Source organism: Schistocerca cancellata, chromosome 9 (assembly GCF_023864275.1).
Source record: "Schistocerca cancellata isolate TAMUIC-IGC-003103 chromosome 9, iqSchCanc2.1, whole genome shotgun sequence".
Lineage (NCBI taxonomy): Eukaryota > Metazoa > Arthropoda > Insecta > Orthoptera > Acrididae > Schistocerca > Schistocerca cancellata.
In genome coordinates, this window is record NC_064634.1 from 187,210,173 (window position 1) to 187,235,130 (window position 24,958).

The window sequence follows — 24,958 nt, forward strand, 5'->3', positions numbered from 1 at the left end:
TTTAAAGATAAGGGATGTTAGAGCTCGTACTGAGGCATTCAGACAGTCGTTTTTCCCTCGTGCGATCCGCGAGTGGAACAGAGGGGGGGGAGGGAAATACACTCCTGGAAATTGAAATAAGAACACCGTGAATTCATTGTCCCAGGAAGGGGAAACTTTATTGACACATTCCTGGGGTCAGATACATCACATGATCACACTGACAGAACCACAGGCACATAGACACAGGCAACAGAGCATGCACAATGTCGGCACTAGTACAGTGTATATCCACCTTTCGCAGCAATGCAGGCTGCTATTCTCCCATGGAGACGATCGTAGAGATGCTGGATGTAGTCCTGTGGACCGGCTTGCCATGCCATTTCCACCTGGCGCCTCAGTTGGACCAGCGTTCGTGCTGGACGTGCAGACCGTGTGAGACGATGCTTCATCCAGTCCCAAACATGCTCAATGGGGGACAGATCCGGAGATCTTGCTGGCCAGGGTAGTTGACTTACACCTTCTAGAGCACGTTGGGTGGCACGGGATACATGCGGACGTGCATTGTCCTGTTGGAACAGCAAGTTCCCTTGCCGGTCTAGGAATGGTAGAACGATGGGTTCGATGACGGTTTGGATGTACCGTGCACTATTCAGTGTCCCCTCGACGATCACCAGTTGTGTACGGCCAGTGTAGGAGATCGCTCCCCACACCATGATGCCGGGTGTTGGCCCTGTGTGCCTCGGTCGTATGCAGTCCTGATTGTGGCGCTCACCTGCACGGCGCCAAACACGCATACGACCATCATTGGCACCAAGGCAGAAGCGACTCTCATCGCTGAAGACGACACGTCTCCATTCGTCCCTCCATTCACGCCTGTCGCGACACCACTGGAGGCGGGCTGCACGATGTTGGGGCGTGAGCGGAAGACGGCCTAACGGTGTGCGGGACCGTAGCCCAGCTTCATGGAGACGGTTGCGAACGGTCCTCGCCGATACCCCAGGAGCAACAGTATCCCTAATTTGCTGGGAAGTGGCGGTGCGGTCCCCTACGGCACTGCGTAGGATCCTACGGTCTTGGCGTGCATCCGTGCGTCGCTGCGGTCCGGTCCCAGGTCGACGGGCACGTGCACCTTCCGCCGACCACTGGCGACAACATCGATGTACTGTGGAGACCTCACGCCCCACGTGTTGAACAATTCGGCGGTACGTCCACCCGGCCTCCCGCATGCCCACTATACGCCCTCGCTCAAAGTCCGTCAACTGCACATACGGTTCACGTCCACGCTGTCGTGGCATGCTACCAGTGTTAAAGACTGCGATGGAGCTCCGTATGCCACGGCAAACTGGCTGACACTGACGGCGGCGGTGCACAAATGCTGCGCAGCTAGCGCCATTCGACGGCCAACACCGCGGTTCCTGGTGTGTCCGCTGTGCCGTGCGTGTGATCATTGCTTGTACAGCCCTCTCGCAGTGTCCGGAGCAAGTATGGTGGGTCTGACACACCGGTGTCAATGTGTTCTTTTTTCCATTTCCAGGAGTGTATGACTTTGGCGCGACTTGTGCCCTCCGCCACACACCGCTTGGTGGCTAGCGGAGTATATATGTAGATGTAGATGTAGATGTAGGCAAGGACTCAACAAGTCTTTGGAAATCCCCTGCAGAAATACCGAGCCATGCTTCCTCTATAGCCGTCCATGATTGCGAAAGTGTTGCCGGTGCAGGATTTTGCGCACGAACTGACCTCTCGACTATGTCTCGTAAATGTTCGAAGTAATTCATTCAGGCGATCTAGGTCGCCAGATCATTCGCTCCAACTCTCAAAAATTTCTTTCAAACCAATCAAAAACAATTGTGGCCTGGCGAAAGGGCGCATTTTCGTTCATAACAATTCCATAGTTCTTTGGAAACATGAAGTCCATGAAATGGTCTCCAAGTAACCGAACATAAGCATTTCCAGTCAAGTTGACCGGAAGACAGCCCGCATCATTATGGACCCACCACCAACTAGCACAGTGCCTTGCTGAAAACTTGCGTCCATGCCTTCATGGAGTCTGCGCCACACTCGAACCCTACCGTCAGCTATTACCAACCCAAATCGTGACTCATCTGTCCAAGCCACGGTTTTCGAGCCGTCTCTGGTCCTAGTGCTTTGGTCCCGAGCTCAGGGAGGCGATACAGGGCATGTGCTGTTAGCAAAGGCACTCGCGTGGGTCATCTGTTGCCATAGCCCATTAACGCCAAATTTGGCCGAACTATCTTAACGGGTACGATCGTTATATGAACCACATTGATTTCAGCGGTTATTTAAAGCAGTGTTGCTTGCTCGTTAGCACCAACGTCTCTAAGCAAATGCCTCTGCTCTCGGTCGTTAAGTGAAGGCCGTGGTGAGAGGTAATGCCTGATATTTGGTAATCTCGGCACACTTTTGACACTGTGGATCTCGGAATATTGAATTCTCCAAAGTCAATTCCAGTCGTGCGACCATAATCACGTCGAAAACTTTTTCATATGAGCCATCTGAGAACGTATGAAAGCCCTGCCAATGCACTGCCCTTTTATATCTTGTGTACGAGATACCACTTCCATCTATATATGTACAAGGTGTACAGCTTTGTTTCCGCCGCTTGCCGATAGGTGGCGACAACGGTAAGTAGCGGCCGAAAGAAACAGATCGCAGACGTCACACAGTTAGCTTGGACCTCGGTCAACACAACCTCATTCAAACATTAGTCGATTTGTGTCTGCATCATAAAGTTGTTCCTGATTGAAAATGTCAGTTTACGAGCCTAATTCTCGTCATTTGCGTGAAGTGTTACTGTTTTGTTTCAATATGAAGAAAATAGGGGCAGAGTCTCATCGAATGCTCTCAAGTACTTATGGTAAGGACGCTATTAGTAAAGAACCTGTCGTGAGTGTTTTCAACGCTTCAAGAACGGTGATTTTAACGTCGTAGACCGGGATAGTGATGGAAGAGAGAATGTTTCTGAAGATGCAGAATTGGTGTCATTGCTGAGAGAAGATTTGCGTCAAACTCAAGAAGAATTGGCACGATTAGTGGGAGTGACGCAGCAAGCCATTTCAAAACGTCTCAAGGCTATGAGCATGATTCAGAAAGAAGAAACATGGATCCCGTGTGAGCTGAAACCATGAGACGTTGAACGGCGTTGTGTGTGTTTATGAACAGTTGCTTCAGAGGCAAAAACGGAAGGGATTTCTGCATCGCATTGTGACCGGGGACGAAAAATGGGTTCATTACGGTAACCCTAAACGCAAAAAATCATGGGGATATCCCGGCCATGCTTACACGTCGACGGCCAAACCGAATATTCACGACTCCAAGATAATGCTCTGCACTTGGTGGGACCAGCTCGGCGTCGTGTACTATGAGGTGTTAAAATCAAGTGAAACAATCACATGTGCTCGTTATCGAACTCAATTAATGCGTTTGAGCAGAGCATTAAAAGACAAACGGCCGCAATACAGCGAGAGGCACAATAAAGTGATTTTGCAGCACGAGAACGCTCGACCCCACGTTGCATAAGAGGTCAAAACGTACTTGAAAACGTTAAAATGGGAAGTCCTGCCCCACCCGCCGTATTCTCCAGACATTGCTCCCTCTGACTAGTACCTGTTTAGATCAATGGCGCATGGCCTGGCTGACCAACACTTCCGATCTCATGAAGAAATCACAAATTGAATCGATTCGTGGATCGCTTCAAAAGATGAACAATTTTTTGGCCGCAGGATTCGTACACTGCCAGAAAGATGGGAGAAAGTGGTGGCCAGCGATCGAAAATACTTTGAATGACACATGTGTAACCAATTTATTTCATTAAAGCCTCAAATGTTAGGGAAACACGGCGGAAGCAAAGTTGTACACCTTGTACAATTCGCTATCCCCTGGTTTTTGTCATCTCAGTGCACGTCCTCACTGCCTCCAACCAGACTTTGAACTATTGTCATTATTTGTATCTGAGCTCGACTCCCAACACCCACTGCTCTCTTTCATGTTCTTTTGTTTTCGTGAGCCTTTTGTGATATTACGCGAAATGCACATTCCCTAAACGTTTTCCAACTGTGTTGGATTCGATGATTGGCGATATCTCAACAAACTAAGCCTTGTTTTAATTGAAACCGCCGACCTGGTTTAAAAGGTTTTCCGACGTCTTTATTTCGATAGAAACTTTAACTATACTGGCAGGTGAACTTGGCGTTTCGACAATGCTGGTGTCATCGTATTTCATTCCATGACTACATTCGAGGCAGCGCGGGGCGATAGCTGATTTGCTTGGTTGTTATAGTAAAGTGTGTCGTTGAGGCTGCGTGACTCCCGCAACATTAACACGGAATGCGATATACTCCGACTTTCGAAGATCTAGATCATCATAACAATACAAAGAGGCGTTTTTTATCTATCTACGTTAAACAGAAACAACTCAGCTGGGCACTGGGGATCATATCATCAATCACTCACCTGGAGAAAAACTGAGATATCACAAATTGTTTCTGAATCTTATTTTAGCAATACTTGAGCGTGCAGTGTAACTGTATGTAAACGGAGCCAGAAAATTTGTAATGGATCTACAGAAGTGTTGTTACAATGTTGCGTATACCAAGTAACAGTGTGGCGTTAGTCATCTGAAAAAGTAATCTTACGTTTTCCCACACGTTTATCGACGTAGAATGCGTCGCCCGTTCAGAACATTTGTTTGAGAATGGTAGGCAAAGAATCGACTGTTATCACGAGTAAATATCTTCTTTTGAAAGTTCCGGTCACGGTCAATCATGTGTAACAAGATTTGACGAGACCCAGCTCTACGGATAGTCCACTTGGAGCCGTGCCGCAGCACATGGGATACACCTTATGCACGTCACTCTTTCAAGGGCACATTCAGGAAGGGGGGGGGGTGGAGGGGACACGGAAGCATGTGCCCACTCCCCCACCCCTTTCCTTCCTCCATACAGTCCGAAAGAGAGAGAGAGAATGGAGAAGTGGAGAGAATCGAGAGTTAATGAATCTCGGCATAATCACGATTTTTACTTACGGACAGCTCGTAACGAGTTTAGAGAGTACAGAAAGCCTAGAATTCACGAAAGGTGTGACTTCTTGAGTTATGCCTTCTTGTTTCTTTGTCGTGAGAATTTACGATAAACGTATAATAAAACATGACTTCGTTTATCGTTTCGTGATTACGTAGCAGATTAATGAGCTATTGTGTAAATTTTACTCTCTATGCTAGTAAAGTTAAATCCTTTACTTTGCGACAAAATTGTAAATTTTCAGGACAGCGTTCAGGTTCATCCATTCAGATATTTTCGGTAAATATTTCATCTCTCTGGGGTCTTTTGCTAGTTAGTATGAAATAGTAATGCCATGAAATACTACTGTAAACAGCTTTATTTGAAGCTAAACGTTTCAACTTTCCACCATCGTCAAATTTCGTACTCAGTATATTTGCTGTCCTATGCGCCAATGTCAACATTTCGCCAAAGTCATCTTGATGGTAAGTAGTACCTTGTGTCCTTTTTATCAGGATCCAGCGTATTTCAGCCACGATATATTATTTCACTTCTTATTGAAAGGCACAGTGAGTAACCCATAAGGTACCAATATAATAAATGTGAAAGCAACTCTGTCATCTTTTCATGGCATAACTACTGAATCGAATTTTATGAAGGTTGGTATGAAGGTAGCATGAACCCTGAGAAAGGACACTCCCTACTTTATAAAAATTAAATCAGTAGGCAGATTATAGCCGATAATAGTGAATCAAGGCAGAAAAATCTTTGTTGGTAATGCACTCTTTTACAGTGTGTTGCACAAGCGATAAGAGCTATGTCAAATAGGAAAGTAAGAAACTGTAGATCTTAAAACGGTCTACGCAGAAGCCCACGAAAGCGTGTACTTATATTTTACGGTTCACCCATAACAATTTTGTCTTTTGATTGCACCTGGCGCAGCGAATCCGAAAGACATCACAAAAAATGTTGATTATGGGTGAACCATACTAGATATGGTCTCGAGGAATTTTTAGTGTAGATTATTGAGATCTATACTGTAGTAAGACATCAAATTACGTACCACATACTGATCAGATAGCGTGTTGCTGCCGGCAAACTCCTTACTCGGCATAGCAGATTACCTTTAAACAGCTGATTAAAACTTTCATCAAACATACGTCACGTCAATTCTGATTAACTAGCTTTGAAACAAATAAACTCTACACAGGCAATGAAGATGCTCCTGCAGCGTTTTGAATGAGAATTGTTGATCAGCCGGCGTACAGCTCGTAATTGGCTCCCCCTGAGATTCATCTCTGCTCACATAAGCCTCTGACTATGAAGACAACATTTTGACACAGACACTGAGCTGTAGAGCAACGTAGAGAATTGGCGGAAAACACAGGCGGTTGCCTTCTATGACGAGGGTATTGGGAAGCTGGTAAAACGTTACGACCAATGTCTAAGTAAAAAATTTTATTCTCACAGTGATTTCCATTTCACGCCCGATCGGACCACACTTTGCGAACAACCCTCGTAGTTTACAGGAGCGGACTGCAGAATCATTCCACTTCACATGCGCAACAGTGCAAACGTTCCAACACGGAAGTCAGGACGCGTTTAGAGCTCAAGTTCATTATGAAATCTTGACAGCAGTCCTGCACAAATGCAAATGAGATATACTATAAAAAGTCTAGTGCAGATATTTTACTTCCAATTTTGTTTTTAATTGTATGTGGCTAACAACAATGAGTGAAAGACAGAACCATAGTTATTTGGACGAACAGTTTTTCTGTAATAGGGGGAAGTAACAAGATTGTACAGTGCAATACTCGTGGTGAAACGCTGTGTTTCAAAATTGTAGTGAATGAACTGTCACAAAACGCGCTGTCACAGCTACAGAATTTTCATCATTTTCAGAAGTCCATCTAAATGTGGTCAAGAAGACGCTTTCAAACAGTAAAATGGAGCCCTTCCTCCGCTTTCGTTTTTTTTCGCATTTTTCGGCTTCCTTCACGGCCTATGTAGACCTATTAAAATTAGTAGATTGTAGAACCTGGTACCTCATTGGCACTAGAACAATGTAACGTATTAGTTGTAATTATCATCGTAACCGTCCGCGGCTCGTGGTCTTGCGGTAGCGTTCTCGCTTCCCGGGTTCGATTCCCGGCGGGGTCAGGGATTTTCTCTGCCTCGAGATGACTGGGTGTTGTATGTCTTTCATCATTATTTCATCCTCATTCATTCGCAAGTCGCCGTAGTGGCGTTAAAGAACTTGTGGAGCGGCGGCTGAACCGCACCGCGAGGGGTCTCCCGGCCACCAATGCCATACGCTTCATCATCATCATGTTAACCGAGCCCCATACTCTAGTGGCCCCGTCAGCAATTTGGCTTTAAGTACTAATTAGTGCTTACTTTCCTACGTTCGTACCGACCTTCTTTCTTTTGTCTCTACAGCACGGTTCTTGAACTGTATGTTGATACATTTGGTTGACGAGTGACTCCAATATCGATATGTATTAAAAAAGACACAGATGTATACGTCAATATAGGAGAACTTGATGTTCGCGACGCACACTGTGCCTCTGATTTTGAAGAGTTTAGGACTTACCATATAAATTGGAACAACGCCCTAAGCCGCACGTTGAAACATATTAATCTACTTTTAATGCTAGGAAAACAGTTACGTTAGCCACGAATGTGATGACTTTTATCTCCTGGGATTTACTCTCAATAATTTTCTCCGTCTACTCAGAAAACGGAAAATCCATTAGCAGCAACACTACAAGTCGTAGGACCCGAACGTTCTCAGTAGTCTGAGGACAGCCCTCTACCACCAGTAGAACACTATTCAAAAAAATTGTTCAAATGGTTCTGAGCACTATGGGACTTAACTGCTGTGGTCATCAGTCCCCCAGAACTTACAACTACTTAAACCTAAGGACATCACACACATCCATGCCCAAGGCAGGATTCGAACCTGCGACCGTAGCGGTCGCGCGGTTCCAGACTGTAGCGCCTAGAACCGCTCGGCCACTGCGGCCGGCTTAGAACACTATTCGCCATTCCGCAATGAAGACATCGGAACAGTGGTTACGCAAAATAATGTCATTTACGCGTCCACTACGCTCTTCAACGCTGTCGTATGATTGCCTTTCTCCTGCCTAATAGGAAAAGGAGGAGAAGCAGTGTTGTGTACATAGTTCCGCGTAGTCAGCGCGTACACAACTTTCCCACTAGAGCGCGCGCCGCTAAGCACAACAGCGTAGGCGCAGCGCTCGTCCGTCTCCACACTATGAGATTGCGCTGCCTTAGAGACGGACCAAATTCTGCTTCCGCCGATCCGCATATTAATACGTAACGCAGCCAATGAGATTGCTGCTAACGCAGAACCTTTTCTCCTCGCGGATCATACTCGCGCTGTGATACATGAACACGCGAGGTATTATAACGAGTGTACAGACCTCCGATTAGTCAGTCTGCATTAGTCTGTACCAGTCTGTACGAGTTCTACATTTGTCTGTACCAGTCTACAGTCAAGCTTCAGTCTGCGCTTAATAAGATTACCAAATTCCTGTACATAGCCATCAAGATAAATGTATAGACACTTTTGTCAGGTATCAGAGATATATGTGAGAATAAGATTAACGTACGAATTCCAAAGGAACTTCAGATTGTCAATTGTAAATAGCATCCAGAACCAAGTTAATAATTTTTATGCTTGTTATTATTTTAATAAATGTGTGTGAAAATTAATCAAGTTCTGTTTAAAGTTGGTCACCGTCAATCTGCTACTCTAAGCGTGCAAGTGGCATTTCTATCGTCTGACCTAACGGCAGAAGACAAACACGCCACAATAAGACCACGAGACATATTGCTGACACTCGCCTACTTCATTAGAGCGACAAGTCAATTAATCTGATGGTGTGTGTACGGAAGGTCTTACAGTACGCACACCACAAGCAGCTATTGTTGTTCGCACAGTTCCTTTTTTTACATTCTATTAACGTCACGTACCACTCTCCCGAATAGCCGTGCGAGTTAACACGTCGCTTCCGGGATTCGGGGAGGCGCAAGGCCCCGTATCTAATCCGTCTTGTGGATTAACGACGAGGGCCGATTCGCTGGCCAACCAGCATGTGGTTTTTAGGCGGTTTGCTACATGTCTCTAAGTAAACACCGAGCTGCTACCCACCCCTTGGCTCAGTTGCACAATTCGCTTACATCTAGAAAATCTTCAGATCATTGCACAAGGGATAACGCTAGACGCAGACTGTTTGGCGTACACAGATTCCGTCCCGAGAGGTAAAAGGGTGTAGACTAACATTGCAAAATCAATAATTAACATGCCAATCCGTGAACTGTTAGTTCGTGCTACAGTGGTTTGTCTTGACCACCAAATTCCTTTTGATTAAAGCCAATGAAACACCTTTGGGCTACTATTGGGTACCAATTAAGAGCCCGTAGACATATGCCCGTAATTTACGATAATTGCGTGCTCTGTGCTTAGACATCTGGCACCGCATACCTCCGAAAACCTACCAAGGACTTGTAGAATCCATGTCACGCTGAATCGCTGCTATGTTGTCAAGACGCTGTTAAGAATGTGGTCATAATCTTTTGGCTACACAGTGTATATCTGTTGCAATTGTAATCTGAATTGCCAACTCTTTATTTCGAATAAAGACTGACAATTACTATCGTGGGAACCACGGCAAGCCCACACTAGAAACCAAGAGAATAGTCTGCATCTGTTCGACTACAAATATCAAGCACGCCTTTGACTGCTTTCGTCACACCTCTGCCATGAACATACCTTAGAGTCTAATAATTTACGCCTGGAATAACAGAATCACGCCTTAGAAGTTTGGAGTAGATGTGACTTGCACTCGCTTTCGCTGTCACAGCTTGTTACGTTCACCAGGTGACCGGGTTTGGAGTACGTAATGTTCTATGTAATCTCCTACACTATACAGAGCACAAAGGAAGAATGAGTAGCTGTTCCGAAAGACACTACTGGCCATTAAAACTGCTACACCACGAAGATGACGTGCTACAGACCCAAAATTTAACCGACAGGAAGAAGATGCTGTGATATGCAAATGATTAGCTTTTCAGAGCATTCACACGAGGTTGGCGGCGGTGGTGGCACCTACAACGTGCTGACATGAGGAAAGTTTCCAACCGATTTCTCATACACAAACAGCAGTTGACCGGCGTTGCCTCGTGAAACGTTCTTGTGATGCCTCGTGTAACGAGAAGAGATGCTACCATCACGTTTCCGATTTTGATAAAGGTCGGATTGTAGTCTATCGCGATTGCGGTTTATCGTATCGCGACATTGCTCCTCGCGTTGGTTGAGATCCAATGACTGTTAGAAGAATATGGAATCGGTGGGATCAGGAGGGTAATATGGAACGCCGTGCTGGATCCCAACGGTCTCGTATCACTAGCAGACGAAATGACAGTCATCTTATCCGCATGGCTGTAACGGATCGTGCAGCCACGTCTCGATCCCTGCGTCAACAGATGGGGACGTTTGCAAGACAACAACCATCTGCACGAACAGTTCGACGACGTTTGCAGCAGCATGGACTATCAGCTCGGAGACCAAGGCTGCGGTTACCCCTGACGATGCATCACAGACAGGAGCGCCTGCGATGGTGTACTCAACGATGATGCTGGCCGAAGTGGCCGTGTAGTTCTAGGCGCTACAGTCTGGAGCCGAGCGACCGCTACGGTCACAGGTTCGAATCCTGCCTCGGGCATGGATGTATGTGATGTCCTTAGGTTAGCTAGGTTTAATTAGTTCTAAGTTCTAGGCGACTTATGACCTCCGAAGTTAAGCCGCATAGTGCTCAGAGCCATTTGAACCATTTTCAACGACGAACCTGGGTGCACGAATGGCAAAACGTCATTTTTTCGGGTGAACCAGGTTCTGTTTACAGCATCATGATGGTCGCATCCGTGTTTGGCCACATCGCGGTGTACGCACATTGGAAGCGTGTATTCGTCATCGCCTACTGGCGTATCATCCGGCATGATGGTGTAGGGTGCCATTCGTTACACATCTCGGTCACCTCTTGTTCACATTGGCGGCACTTTGAACAGTGGAAGTTACATTTCAGATATGTTACGACCCGCCGGCGGCCGTCGCCGAGCGGTTCTAGGCGCTTCAGTCCGGAACCGAGCTGCCGCTACGGTCGCAGGTTCGAATCCTGCCTCGGGCATGGATGTGTGTGATGTCCTTAGGTTAGTTAGGTTTAAGTAGTTCTAAGTTCTAGGGGATTGATGACCTCAGATGTTAAGTCCCATAGTGCTTAGAGCCATTTGAACCATTTTTTTGTTACGACCCGCGGCTCTACCCTTCATTCGATCCCTGCGAAACCCTACATTTCAGAAGGATAATGCACGACCGCATGCTGCAGGTCCTGTATGGGCCTTTCTGGATACAGAAAATGTTCGACTGCTGCCCTGGGCAGCACAGTCTCCAGGTCTCTCACCAATTGAAAACGTCTGGTCAATGGTGACCGAGCAACTGGCTCGTCACAATACGCCAGTCACTACTCTTGATGAACTGTGGTATCGTGTTGAAGCTGCATTGGCAGCTGTACCTGTACACGTCATCCAAGCTCTGTTTGACTCAATGCCCTGTAGTATCAAGGCCGTTATTACGGCCAGAGGTGATTGTTCTGGGTACTGATTTCTCAGGATCTATGCACCCAAATTGACTGAAAATGTAATCACATGTCAGTTCTAGTATAATATATTTGTCCAATGAATAGCCGTTTACCATCTGCATTTCTTCTTGATGTAGCAATTTTAATGGCCAGTAGCATAGCTGTGCTGTATCTTTGCCCGAATGCTCTGTAATTCCCGAAAGGCCATCGTATGTATGATTTGTAGCGTCTTTTGAAGACGGAACGTAATATTCTGCCGCCAGGAGAAGTTGTAGTAGCTTATACTGAACCACCAACGTGACGCACTTGCCACACTACGTAAGACTGAGAAGGCTGATGTTTCTCGCTAGGACCCTGCTATTCGTGTAGCGCATGTGGAAGGAGAGCTTTTGTCTTACCGAGGTCCTCGCCCGTCTGACATCAAACTTTTCGTGGCACCACCACAGTACACATTCTAGCGTATGTCGATCATAATCGTATGGGTTTCGCATTTCAGAATTGTATACTCATATACTTTGACTATTAGTGCTTGTAATCAAAACTTCAAAACATTATTTTATGACTTTCGGCCAGGCATTCTGATTTTAGGGTCACTGTTTACAGCTCTCAACCCAGAGTTGCTACAATAATCGCCGATGCACTTCACTTGGCTCGATAATTCACTATGTCATGCATCTAAAAAGTTCTAACATCGCTCTGTTCCATCACACAAAGAAGATGAAATTCTACACTGGAAGAAAGCGTGTCACAACAAATATTGTTGCTTCCGGGAGAGAACGCCTTCGATGTCAATATCATTTGCCTCTCTACGCATTTTTATCCGCTCTGCTTAAGTGTCATTGATGCATCGATTTTAACATACGCTTATGACGTTATTTCACTCGTCACTAGAGACATGTCCTCGAAATTCCATCACAAAAATTCTGACTTGAAAGGGTATCCCCTCTCGCCTTCTTGTGATAGCAAATAAGTTGGTGTCAACAATATATTTTCGCCTTCAGAGGAGAAAGTTGGTGATTGACATATCGCGAGAAGATTCGGCGGCAACGAAAACGCCTTTGTTTTAATTATGTCCACCGCAAATCCTGTATCATTTCCTAGACACTCTCTCCCCCATTTGTCGGTAATACAAAACGTACTGCCCCTCTCTGGACTTTCTCGATTTACTCCGTTAATCCTATCTGGTAAGGATGCCAGACCACGCAGCAGTACTCCAAAAGGGGAAGGACAAGCGTAGTGTTGGCAGTTTCTTCAGTAGATCTGGTACATTTCCTCAGTGTTCAGTCAATAAAACGCAGTTTTTGACTTGCCTTCTCCACAACATTTTCTATGTGTTCTTTCAAATTTAAGTTGTTCGTAATTATAATACCTAGTTATTTAGTTGAATTTCAGCATTTAGATTTGACTCATTAATCGTGTAACCGAATTTTAACGAATTCCTATTAGCACTCACGTGGATGACAAAACACTTTTCATTATTTAGGGCCAATGTGCAAGTTTGGCACCATACAGTATCTAAATCGTTTTGCAATTGGTTTTGATCTTCCGATGACTTTATTAGTCGATAAACGACAGTATCATCTACAGAAAGCCTAAGACAGAGGCTCATTTTGTCTCCTAAATTGTTTATACAGATAACGAACATCAGAGGGCCTATAACACTACCTTTGTGAACGCCAGAAACCACTTGTGTTTTCCTCGATGACTTTTCGTCAGTTACTACTAACCGTGCCCTCACTGACAGGAAATTACGAATCCAGTCACATAACTGAGACGATAATCCATAAGCATCCAATTTGATTTCAAGCCGATGATGAGGTTCAGTGTCAAAAACCTTCTGTAAATCTAGAAATACGGAATTAATTTAAAATCCGTTGTCAATAGCACTGAACGCTTCGTATGAATAAAGATCTAGTTGTGTTTCACAAGAACAATGTTTTCTAAATCCGTACTGACTGTGTGTCAATAGTCCGCCCACTTCTTTTGGTCAGGCAGTTTAGTCTAGAATGTAAGCCACTAAAATTAGTAGATATGGTTTGTTATTAGGGCATCAAGAAAACGAACGATGGCAGGAGTACAGAGAACATAAAATGAAGTTTGGTAAAACCAAGAAAAACATTTCTGAAAACGACCATTCTTATGTAAGTCTACAGGCTTCCGTGGCCGTTGTCACTGAAGTTAAAATCTTCTGGATTATTAGGCCGCATCATGTTTCTTCTAAAATGATCGACGTTTCGACCCCTCTGCTGGGATCTTCCTCAGGATCTTCTCGTGTCCACTACTGCTAGAACAAGACCATTCTTGTTCGGAAGTGAAACAGAGACGATAAAGAGATCAGACAAAAACAGAATAGTAGCTTTTGAAACGTAGTGCTACAGAAGAATGTTGAAGATTAGATGGACAGATCTGTGAAGGCACTGATTCGAATTGGGGAGATAAACTTAAACCACGGTTTGACTTATAGGAGGGATCAATTGAAAGGATACATCCTGACGCATCAAGGAATGGTCGGTTTTGGTGACGGGGATGGGAATGGGGGGGGGGGGGGCGGGGGGTGGAGGTAAGAATTGTAGAGGGTATCAAGAGTTGTGTACAGTAAACTATTTCAAGTGGTTACAGGATGCAGAAGTTACGCAGAGCTATAAACGCTCGCCGGCCGAAGTGGCCGTGCGGTTCTAGGCGCTGCAGTCTGGAACCGCGAGATCGCTCCGGTCGCAGGTTCGAATCCTGCCTCGGGCATGGATGTGTGTGATGTCCTTAGGTTAGTTAGGTTTAACTAGTTCTAAGTTCTAGGGGACTAATGACCTCAGAAGTTGAGTCCCGTAGTGCTCAGAGCCATTTGAACCATTTTTTATAAACGCTCTCATAGTACAGACTGCTGTGAAGAGGCGCTTCAAACACATTTTTTGACTGGAGACCTACATGTCATCAAGCTAAAAGTATACTCTGATTCCAAAACTTTATGACCACTACCCACCGCGACGATGGATGCCGCTTGGTGGCGTTGCGGGCACTTGACGCGGTAACGCAGGTATGGAAGTGGAACAGACAGGGACGGGGGATCACACTAGAGAAGATATGGGTTGCAAATGGAAAAATCCATTGAGATAAGCGACTTTGACAAAGGGCAGATTACTATTATGTAGAGTCTGAGATTATTATTACGCAGAAACTTTGAGCGAGTATCTCGAGAACGGTGAAGCTGCTCGAATGTACACGTGCTACTGACGTGAGCATCTACGGAAAGAGCTAGGACAGTGAAACTACCACTAGGCGCTAAACGGTTGGACGGAGATGACTCTCCACCGAACGTGGTGTCCGGAGCCTTGTTTGCTGTGTAAAACAGGATAGATGGTGATCTGTGGCATCTCTGCCGAAAGAGCACAATGCTGGTGCACGCACAAGTGGTTTGGAGCACATTGTTCATCGTACCTTGTTGAACATGGAGCTCTGCAGCAGACCTACGCTCAATGTTCACATGTTGGCCCAACGACATCGTCAATTACAACTGCACCGGGCACGGGACCATCAGGATTCGACCGCCGATCATTGGAAACGTGTCGGCTCTTCGGCTGAATCACATTTTTGCTACACTAGACCGCTGGTCGTCACAACAAACGCCGTCATCGAGGTGAACGACGGCTCGAAGCGTGCGGTTGCAAGTTGGTGGGAGCAGTATTATTCTATGGGAGACATTCTCCTGCATAATACCTGTGGTAGTAATCGAAGACACGTTGACAGCTGCGAACCACCTTCTACATCTACATCTACATCCATACTCCGCAAGCCACCTGACGGTGTGTGGCGGAAGGTACCTTGAGTACCTCTATCGGTTCTCCCTTCTATTCCAGTCTCGTATTGTTCGTGGAAAGAAGGATTGTCGGTATGCCTCTGTGTGGGCTCTAATCTCTCTGATTTTATCCTCATGGTCTCTTCGCGAGATGTACGTAGGAGGGAGCAATATACTGCTTGACTCTTCGGTGAAGGTATGTTCTCGAAACTTTGACAAAAGCCCGTACCGAGCTACTGAGTGTCTCTCCTGCAGAGCCTTCCACTGCAGTTTATCTATCATCTCCGTAACGCTTTCGCGATTACTAAATGATCCTGTAACGAAGCGCGCTGCTCTCCGTTGGATCTTCTCTATATCTTCTATCAACCCTATCTGGTACGGATCCCACACTGCTGAGCAGTATTCAAGCAGTGGTCGAACAAGCGTACTGTAACCTACTTCCTTTGTTTTCGGATTGCGTTTCCTTAGGATTCTTCCAATGAATCTCAGTCTGGCATCTGCTTTACCGACGATCAACATTATATGATCATTCCATTTTAAATCACTCCTAATGCGTACTCCCAGATAATTTATGGTATTAACTGCTTCCAGCTGCTGACCTGCTATTTTGTAGCTAAATGATAAAGGATCTATCTTTCTGTGTATTCGCAGCACAATACACTTGTCTACATTGAGATTCAATTACCATTCCCTGCACCATGCGTCAATTCGCTGCAGATCCTCCTGCATTTCAGTACAATTTTCCATTGTTACAACCTCTCGATACACCACAGCATCATCTGCAAAAAGCCTCAGTGTTTCCGATGTCATCCACCAGGTCATTTATGTATATTGTGAATAGCAACGGTCCTATGACACTCCCCTACGACACACCTGAAATCACTCTTACTTCGGAAGACTTCTCTCCATTGAGAATGACATGCTGCGTCCTGTTATCTAGGAACTCCTCAATCCAATCACACAATTGGTCTGATAGTCCATATGCTCTTACTTTGTTCATTAAACGACTATGGGGAACTGTATCGAACATGTTTGATGTCTGCCCCGATGGCGACGTCATCTTTCAGCAGTATAATTGCCGGTGTCTCCGAGCCAGAACCATGCTACAGTGGTTTAAGGAGTATTGTAGTGAGCTCAGGTTGATGTCTCGGCGAACAAATTCTCCTGATGCACATCCTATGGAAGCCATCTGGGCCATAATCGGGCGCTATCACCGCGAACGTAAATCAGCGGGCCGTTATTTACGCGAATTACACGACCTGTGCGTAGGCATCTAATGCCACATACCTGCACAAAGCTACCAACGAACTGTCGGATCTCTGTTACGCAGAATCAATAATGTACTTCTTTCCAAAGACGGACAAACAAGCTATTAAGCAGTTGCTCATACCGTTTTGGCTCATCAGTCTGCCATACGTCAGTACATGTAATATAGAGTGGTAGTTCTGTTAACCAATTCTTCTCCTTTCCGTAACTGGCATTAACAATGTAGTGTTGCGGCCCTTTGTTCGAGATAATACGACAGTCGCGGAATCGGCCGGTTTGAGAGTGGTGTCACCTGGTGGCGGGCGCGAAGGCCCTGGGTTCGATTACGGACGCCAGCGAACCGTTACGTCACGGCAGTTCGTGCCGGCGTGTCGCGCCGTGAAAGTAAACGTGGGTTAGCACAGCCGATCCGCTCGTCGATTAAGGGACGGGAGAGCGCTGCTCCGAGTTAACACGCACGGGTCAGTCGCTGCCGCTCGCGGAGAGAGCGGAACCGAGCCTGCCGCTACTGTGACCGAGCGTCCGGCCAACGACAACGTCCCGTCGGTTTGAATGGAACACTTCTTGTAATAGCTCTCGTTTTTCCGCCAACATAAATTTTTTCTATTATATGTGTGGTGTCTGTTTTTTCAGAAATGTCCGAAAGAACAGAAATCCGTACTCATGACTGCACGGCCTTATATTTACACGATGAAAGAGAAATAGCGACGTCAGGCGCATGAGAGCATTGAAACACTTCAATAGTGACAAGTGAAACTTTGTGTCGGACGGTGACTCGAACCCAGATTTCGTGATTTGGCTGTCTGAGCATGCTTCCCATCCAGTCCAAATACCCAGCTCCGACCTCTTGTGAGAATGATGTGAGATGCTGCGAGCAATGAGGAAAATGAAACTTCCTGGCAGATTAAAACTGTGTGCCGGAGCGAGACTCGAACTCGGGACCTTTGCCTTTCGCGGGCAAGTGCTCTACCAACTGAGGTAGGAGGTAGGAGACGAGGTACTGGCAGAAGTAAGGCTGTGGAGACGTGGCGTGAATCGTGCTTGGGTAGCTCAGTTAATAGAGCACTTGCCCGCGAAAGGCAAAGGTCCCGAGATCGAGTCTCGGTCCGGCACACAGTTTTAATCTGCCTGGAAGTTTCATATCAGCGCACACTCCGCTGCAGAGTGAAAATCTCATTCTGGAAACATCCCCAAGGCTGTGGCTAATCCGTGTGTCCGCAATATCCTTTCTTTCATGAGTGCTAGTTCTGCAAGGTTCGCAGGAGAGCTTCTGTAAAGTTTGGAAGGTAGGAGACTAGGTACTGGCAGAAGTAAGGCTGTGGAGACGGGGCGTGAGTCGTGCTTGGGTAGCTCAGTTGGTAGAGTACTTGCCCGCGAAAGGGCAAAGGTACGAGTTCGAGTCTCGTTCCGGCACACAGTTTTATTCTGCTAGGAAGTTTCGTATCAGCGCACACTCCGCTGCAGAGTGAAAATCTCATTCTAGGAATGAGGAAAATGGACACGGGGCGCTACAGAAGTAGTATGCGACTAGCTGGGGGATTTGGGTTGGGCTGTTGAAAGAGAAATTTAAATTTATTCAATAGTCGCTATTTGATTCTCATGTTTTGAAGTACCTGAATGGCCACGTAACAATCTCCGCTGGTTTAATTTTTTTTTTTAAAAAAAGGTGTTTAAAAGTGACTGCTCGTGTACAGTGAGAAATCGGCGTTTGAGTCCTGGACCAGCACAAATTTTGCAATCGTCACTATGTGCCTCACGCCGGTATTTCTCTTTTTTATGTATAGATATATCTGTCTCTATATTCCCATTAGCCATTGACCACCTAATTACCAACGTTTTTCTTGTTTACTGTAAAAGATAGTTTGTAGATCCTTCCTATTCCAAACCCCCACCAAACGATCCCTTACAATGTGTTACATAAAAAATTATTTAACTAAAGAGCGCAAAAAACACCCCTTGTCCTCACTGCACAGTCAATTATGCCCCCAAACAGTTATTCATCTTTGTAATAAACTCACCAACTAAATATGAGACACCCAGTTGCAAGAATACATTTTGCTTTGGATCGCTGTATGTTGTGTAGAAATGGTTCAAAATGGTTCAAATGGTTCTAAGCACTATGGAACTTAACATCTGAGGTCATCAGTCCCCTAGACTTAGAACTACGTAAATGTAACTAGCCTAAGGACATCACACACATCCATGCCAGGGGCAGGATTCGAACCTGCGACCGTAGCAGCCTGTAGAAATGGTACTAAGCGACCCACTGCTGACTTATGTCAAGGCGGTGAAATGGTGTGCATGTACCAGTCTGTTGACTGGAATAAGTTCAGTAAGACTGTCTGACATGGACATGTTACCGAATAGCAGAAAGGAACTGTCGTGTTGTCACTGTTTGGAATGGCAGATGAAACATAGCAGTCAACATCCTCTCGATTTGTTAGCTCCTACGGGGCCTAATTATCAATGGCGGGTGTTACTGGATACGACGTACCTGATGAAACTTGTAGACTCTCTTTCTTAGGCTAAATGAATACACGGTATTAGCGTGATGTGTCCTCGGAAATAATTAATTCTTTGTCCAGTATGCTTACCTGCAACTTATCTAACCCAATTACTACCACAAGCGCAAGGAAAACGTCCCTCTCACGTCAACTTACATGACACCGTCCTTCCCATTGGAACACAATTTCTCTCAATTTCCTGTGTCTCGCTTCCATCACGGAAGACATCAGCGTACTGTATATCACTATGTACTTAAACTCGCACCCAACGCAACTGCAGTAGGACTTGTTGGCTGTATACAGAGTGTTCAGAAACTATTTTGAAAACTTGTAAAGTTGTTGCAGGATAGGTTGTGCTAAGAAACGATGAAAAAATTCAAACGATCCACCAGAGTGTCGCCAAACGTGTGCTTCGTTTGATTTTCTAAAACCGAGCAAGAGAGCGATACAAAAATTGGACATGGAACGGTAGTATGGATCGAACCCGAGCCAAAGGCGGAGCTACTGAAGTACTGACTGCACAACATATTGTCCATCTGTGTCGTATTTTACCAAGATACTCGACTACGACACGTCAGTATTCCAGTATTTCACTATTATTGGACTGTGGGAGATAGATTAAGGCTATAGATTTATTATCAAAATATTGCCTTAGTAGACAGGAATGATAATAAGGAAAGAATAGTAGATAATACGCCATAACTTATCTGCAGACCAGCCGACAGGCTTGCAAGAAAATTATAGAAGAGACGTATGATTCTTTTTACTCGTACGGTAACAAGTCACAATGACAGTCTGTCTTGGCAATACTGTAAACGTTTACTAATATTTTTTCTAGGGTTATATAACATTTTTCTGTGATTAAAATTTGTAGTAAGCATTTTGAGTGAAGCCATGTGTCTGGTACACGAGACTGTTCCCTTTGCTAAAATTCCACCGCCAAAACTACTTGTAACGTGTGTCTCATGCATACCACAGCATTACATGAAAAGTAAGATTATTAACTAAAAGCACTTTTGAACAGAGTTTACTCGTCGAAGATTCGATTCTCTTGGGATCACGCCAATAAATGATACAACATTTAGCAGAAATTACGAAAAAGTTGCACACATATCGAAAGGAAAAATGCGTTTTACTTCCTCCAGTACTCGTAAACAAGACATACAAAAATCAAAGTGCAAGCTTGAAACGTCATTTAAAATGGCGCTTACTTAATATTGAATTATACATCGACAACAATCTGTGACAGAATAATGTGCAAGTTGTTGACAAACCGGCAAATAACGTGATCCTGTACCATCCTGACTTTTCTCCGTACTAGAAGGGACCGACATACAAAACAGTTCAAAACTGCTTGAAGGGTGCTAAAATTTTATTACGCTATTGCACTGAGCGCATCGTTATAAGCCCTTGCGATAGCGATGCATTGTGACTAGCATTGTAAGACGTCATTAACAATGTATAACACGGAGTGTATTATAATACACGGAGTAAATTATAATGGTTTGGTTGTTTTATATACTGTTTAGTAATTAAATAATAACGACGAATTTCGGCAGAACACCAAAATAATCATTTGCCATTTCTTGTCTCTGCCTCTGCACAGTGATACCTACACAACCTTGCGCTATTTTGAGCAAGGGACTGGTAGTATGACGCTCCGATTGAAAGAAAGATACCGCCTACGCGTGTACATAGCTAATTCTACAAAGCTCCAACTTTCGCCGTGAAGATAAAGCCAGACTGACAGCAGCTCGCAAGCAGAGAATAGGCGCTTCCCACTAATCATCTGTGAATTGAGCTTAAAGAAATTTTAAATAGGGCTGACTAAGAAGTTCTCGTTATCATATAATTCACTATGATTTAAAGTCTGTGCAGATACCAGTGAACTGAAAAAGCTCAATAAATGACGAGGAAAAGACTCCTGATGATGAAAGCACAATATCAAAACATGTTGTGGTAATTTAGTACGTATTACATAGAATAGGAATCTACATTGTGTCACAGTCCTCGAACACTAAAAAGTACTGTCTCTGGCTACACAGAAAATAATAAAAGACCGTTAACATTTAACTGAAACATTCATTACCAACAATATTATACAACAGCACTGTACGATCATATTACCCTTCTACTAATTCGGGCAACTTTTTTTTTGTTTTTTTTTTTACCATGCGATTTCTCCGCTTCATAGGACCCTGAGCAATCACAACCATAATATTATCTGTCCATAAATACAGCGTTCGTGGACCCAAAGCGCTCTCGGGACGGCCACCCCTTACATTGTGAATAATTTTTAGTCCTTCCTCACGGTACAAAACTTTACGTCATGTTTGTGTTATAAATATTTGTCTATGACGTAGCCGACCTCGCAAAATAAGAAAAGCCAAAAGTCTACGTAGTTTCAAAAATAATTGGTTCTTCTCATGAATTATCGGTAGTCTTCCCTGTATTCTCCATAGAATCCATATACAATACTACTGTCTGTCTCAAGATTGCTAAACACGTTACAAGTCCCTGCTTCCTTTCTTGACTCGTTTCTTTTTTTCTGGTATTAGTCGAACGACACTCTCCAGAAAGCAGTAGAGAGTTGTTCCATTAAGATAAGGTGTCATATTGTGTTATTTGAACCAGAAGTCATTGCGAGCTTATTCACGTGCCGTCTCATATTTCCGCCAGCGAAGTTTTCAGCTCCTGTGTTCTAGATATATTGCGCCTATTTCTGATTTCAGTGACGCAGTGGCAAAGAGTTTTGTATTGAATGGGTGCCGTCTGATGGTGGAAATGCTATATTCCGAAATAGATCACACTGCAAATTAACTTTTTTTCATAAAAATATGTTACACCTTTCTTAATGTTGTTGTTGTTATGGCCCCCATCCGAAGACTGTTCCGATGTAACTCTCCATCCTACTATATCCTGTACAAGTCGCTTCATCTCCGAGGCACTGAGGCGTGCTACATCCGTTTGAATCTGCTTACTGTATTCGTCTCTTGGTATCCCTCTACGATTAATAACGGTCTCAAAACTAGCTTTAGTGCAGAAAATAAATTACCAACGAACACAATATACAGAAATGACAAAACTCAAAAATACGACTAATCAGGAAAATTTGAAATTAAATACAGCAACAGCGACGCTTTCTGTATCAGATAAAAGTGGTTAACACTTAGTACACAATATAAAGAACATATAAACAAGTTCTGCACAGTTAGCACGCATCTTAGGGAGAAACAATATTGTACAGCAGACGCAACCAGTAATCTTTCAATTCTATGTAGGGTAAAAAAGGAGAGCTATATGAACAGCCTGGAGAAGAAAGAGATATACATATGTTTAAAAATATCCAAATAATATTTTAAATGAAAAACCCACACTTCCAAATGAAATGTATATTGAGAATTTTGGCGAAATTCTTCTGAGTACATAGATAACGCAGAACGGAAAACAGCTCCAAATTTCAATTCAATAAAAATCTGCTTTCATCAAAGATAATGAAAAGTAATCACAGATTATATCTCTGCCATAAAGATATCTCGATAATATCATAACTGCGAAGTTATAAATATGCCAAAGTAGAATAACTGATAAATAACGTGAACGATCTCGCAAACGAAAGTAAATAGTTTACATACTATACAATAAATGTAAATTTATACGCTCATATTTATGTTTGTAGTGCCCTGATTTTGTAGTGGACCGTTTGAAAGTGAACCACGCTCGAAACTAGTCGCGGAATAATAAAACAGCGTAAAAATGACCAAATTGCGGCTCTGTCGGGATACACATATAATAAATGCAATTGTCACCAATGCAGTAAAGCTGAGTGGAAATGAGTACGGTGGTGCGTGAAATATTAATTAAGAAAATACGACACGTGGCGAGATGATGCCATTGTATCCAGAATAATTGTGATTGAGCGTCGTGGCAATGGATTAAATCAGATGAGGAAACTTGTTTAGGCGCGTCACAGCACTGTACATCGGCAGGCTGTGGTAGATGAGAGAGAGAAGAGGTGCTGGGGCGGAGCGGTACTCACGTGCATGTTGTCTGGAGGGTGTTCAGCTAGAGACTGCGCCGCCGCCGGCGCGGCTCCAGCAGGGAAAGCTTTGGCCTATGGTGGCCTTGGCCGCTTTGCGGGATCGCCACCAACAGGTGAGCCGAGCTGAGCTGAGCTGAGCTGGCCCTGCCTGCCCGGAGAAAGGCCCGGGGACACGCGGCCCTGCCTAAAGTCCGGGCTCACTAAGGCCCGCCAGTCTGCAGGGCAATGGCGAAGGGCGGGGAACTCGGCAATGAATTTGCACCCCGAAGCGAGTGTTGTCCCTTCACGCCCCTGCAACGATGGAGACTCCGTGACCGGAAGTTATGGATATCTCTTCCAATACAGGCCGATACAAAACCTGCTCACGGGCAATACAGGGTATCCCGGAAGTCTTTCGTTGATTACAAACATGCTTAAGGCACAAAATACACTAAAGCGCCAAAGAAACTGGTACAGGCATGCATATTCAAACACAGAGATACACTCCTGGAAATGGAAAAAAGAACACATTGACACCGGTGTGTCAGACCCACCATACTTGCTCCGGACACTGCGAGAGGGCTGTACAAGCAATGATCACACGCACGGCACAGCGGACACACCAGGAACCGCGGCGTTGGCCGTCGAATGGCGCTAGCTGCGCAGCATTTGTGCACCGCCGCCGTCAGTGTCAGCCAGTTTGCCGTGGCATACGGAGCTCCATCGCAGTCTTTAACACTGGTAGCATGCCGCGACAGCGTGGACGTGAACCGTATGTGCAGTTGACGGACTTTGAGCGAGGGCGTATAGTGGGCATGCGGGAGGCCGGGTGGACGTACCGCCGAATTGCTCAACACGTGGGGCGTGAGGTCTCCACAGTACATCGATGTTGTCGCCAGTGGTCGGCGGAAGGTGCACGTGCCCGTCGACCTGGGACGGACCGCAGCGATGCACGGATGCACGCCAAGACCGTAGGATCCTACGCAGTGCCGTAGGGGACCGCACCGCCACTTCCCAGCAAATTAGGGACACTGTTGCTCCTGGGGTATCGGCGAGGACCATTCGCAACCGTCTCCATGAAGCTGGGCTACGGTCCCGCACACCGTTAGGCCGTCTTCCGCTCACGCCCCACATCGTGAAGCCCGCCTCCAGTGGTGTCGCGACAGGCGTGAATGGAGGGACGAATGGAGACGTGTCGTCTTCAGCGATGAGAGTCGCTTCTGCCTTGGTGCCAATGATGGTCGTATGCGTGTTTGGCGCCGTGCAGGTGAGCGCCACAATCAGGACTGCATACGACCGAGGCACACAGGGCCAACACCCGGCATCATGGTGTGGGGAGCGATCTCCTACACTGGCCGTACACCACTGGGGATCGTCGAGGGGACACTGAATAGTGCACGGTACATCCAAACCGTCATCGAACCCATCGTTCTACCATTCCTAGACCGGCAAGGGAACTTGCTGTTCCAACAGGACAATGCACGTCCGCATGTATCCCGTGCCACCCATCGTGCTCTAGAAGGTGTAAGTCAACTACCATGGCCAGCAAGATCTCCGGATCTGTCCCCCATTGAGCATGTTTGGGACTGGATGAAGCGTCGTCTCACGCGGTCTGCACGTCCAGCACGAACGCTGGTCCAACTGAGGCGCCAGGTGGAAATGGCATGGCAAGCCGTTCCACAGGACTACATCCAGCATCTCTACGATCGTCTCCA

General features: G+C 45.4%; 1 protein-coding gene across 1 annotated transcript in view; it reads right to left on the reverse strand.

Moving 5' to 3' along the window:
• LOC126100324 (uncharacterized) overlaps nt 1-23,367 on the reverse strand; it is a 129,412-nt gene extending 106,045 nt beyond the window's left edge. The window contains exon 1 of the mRNA XM_049910938.1: nt 23,262-23,367. Within this exon, the coding sequence (XP_049766895.1) occupies nt 23,262-23,267 (6 nt within the window). The 5' untranslated portion in view covers nt 23,268-23,367. The remainder of the gene's footprint in view (nt 1-23,261) is intronic.
• Nucleotides 23,368-24,958: the final 1,591 nt, after the last annotated feature.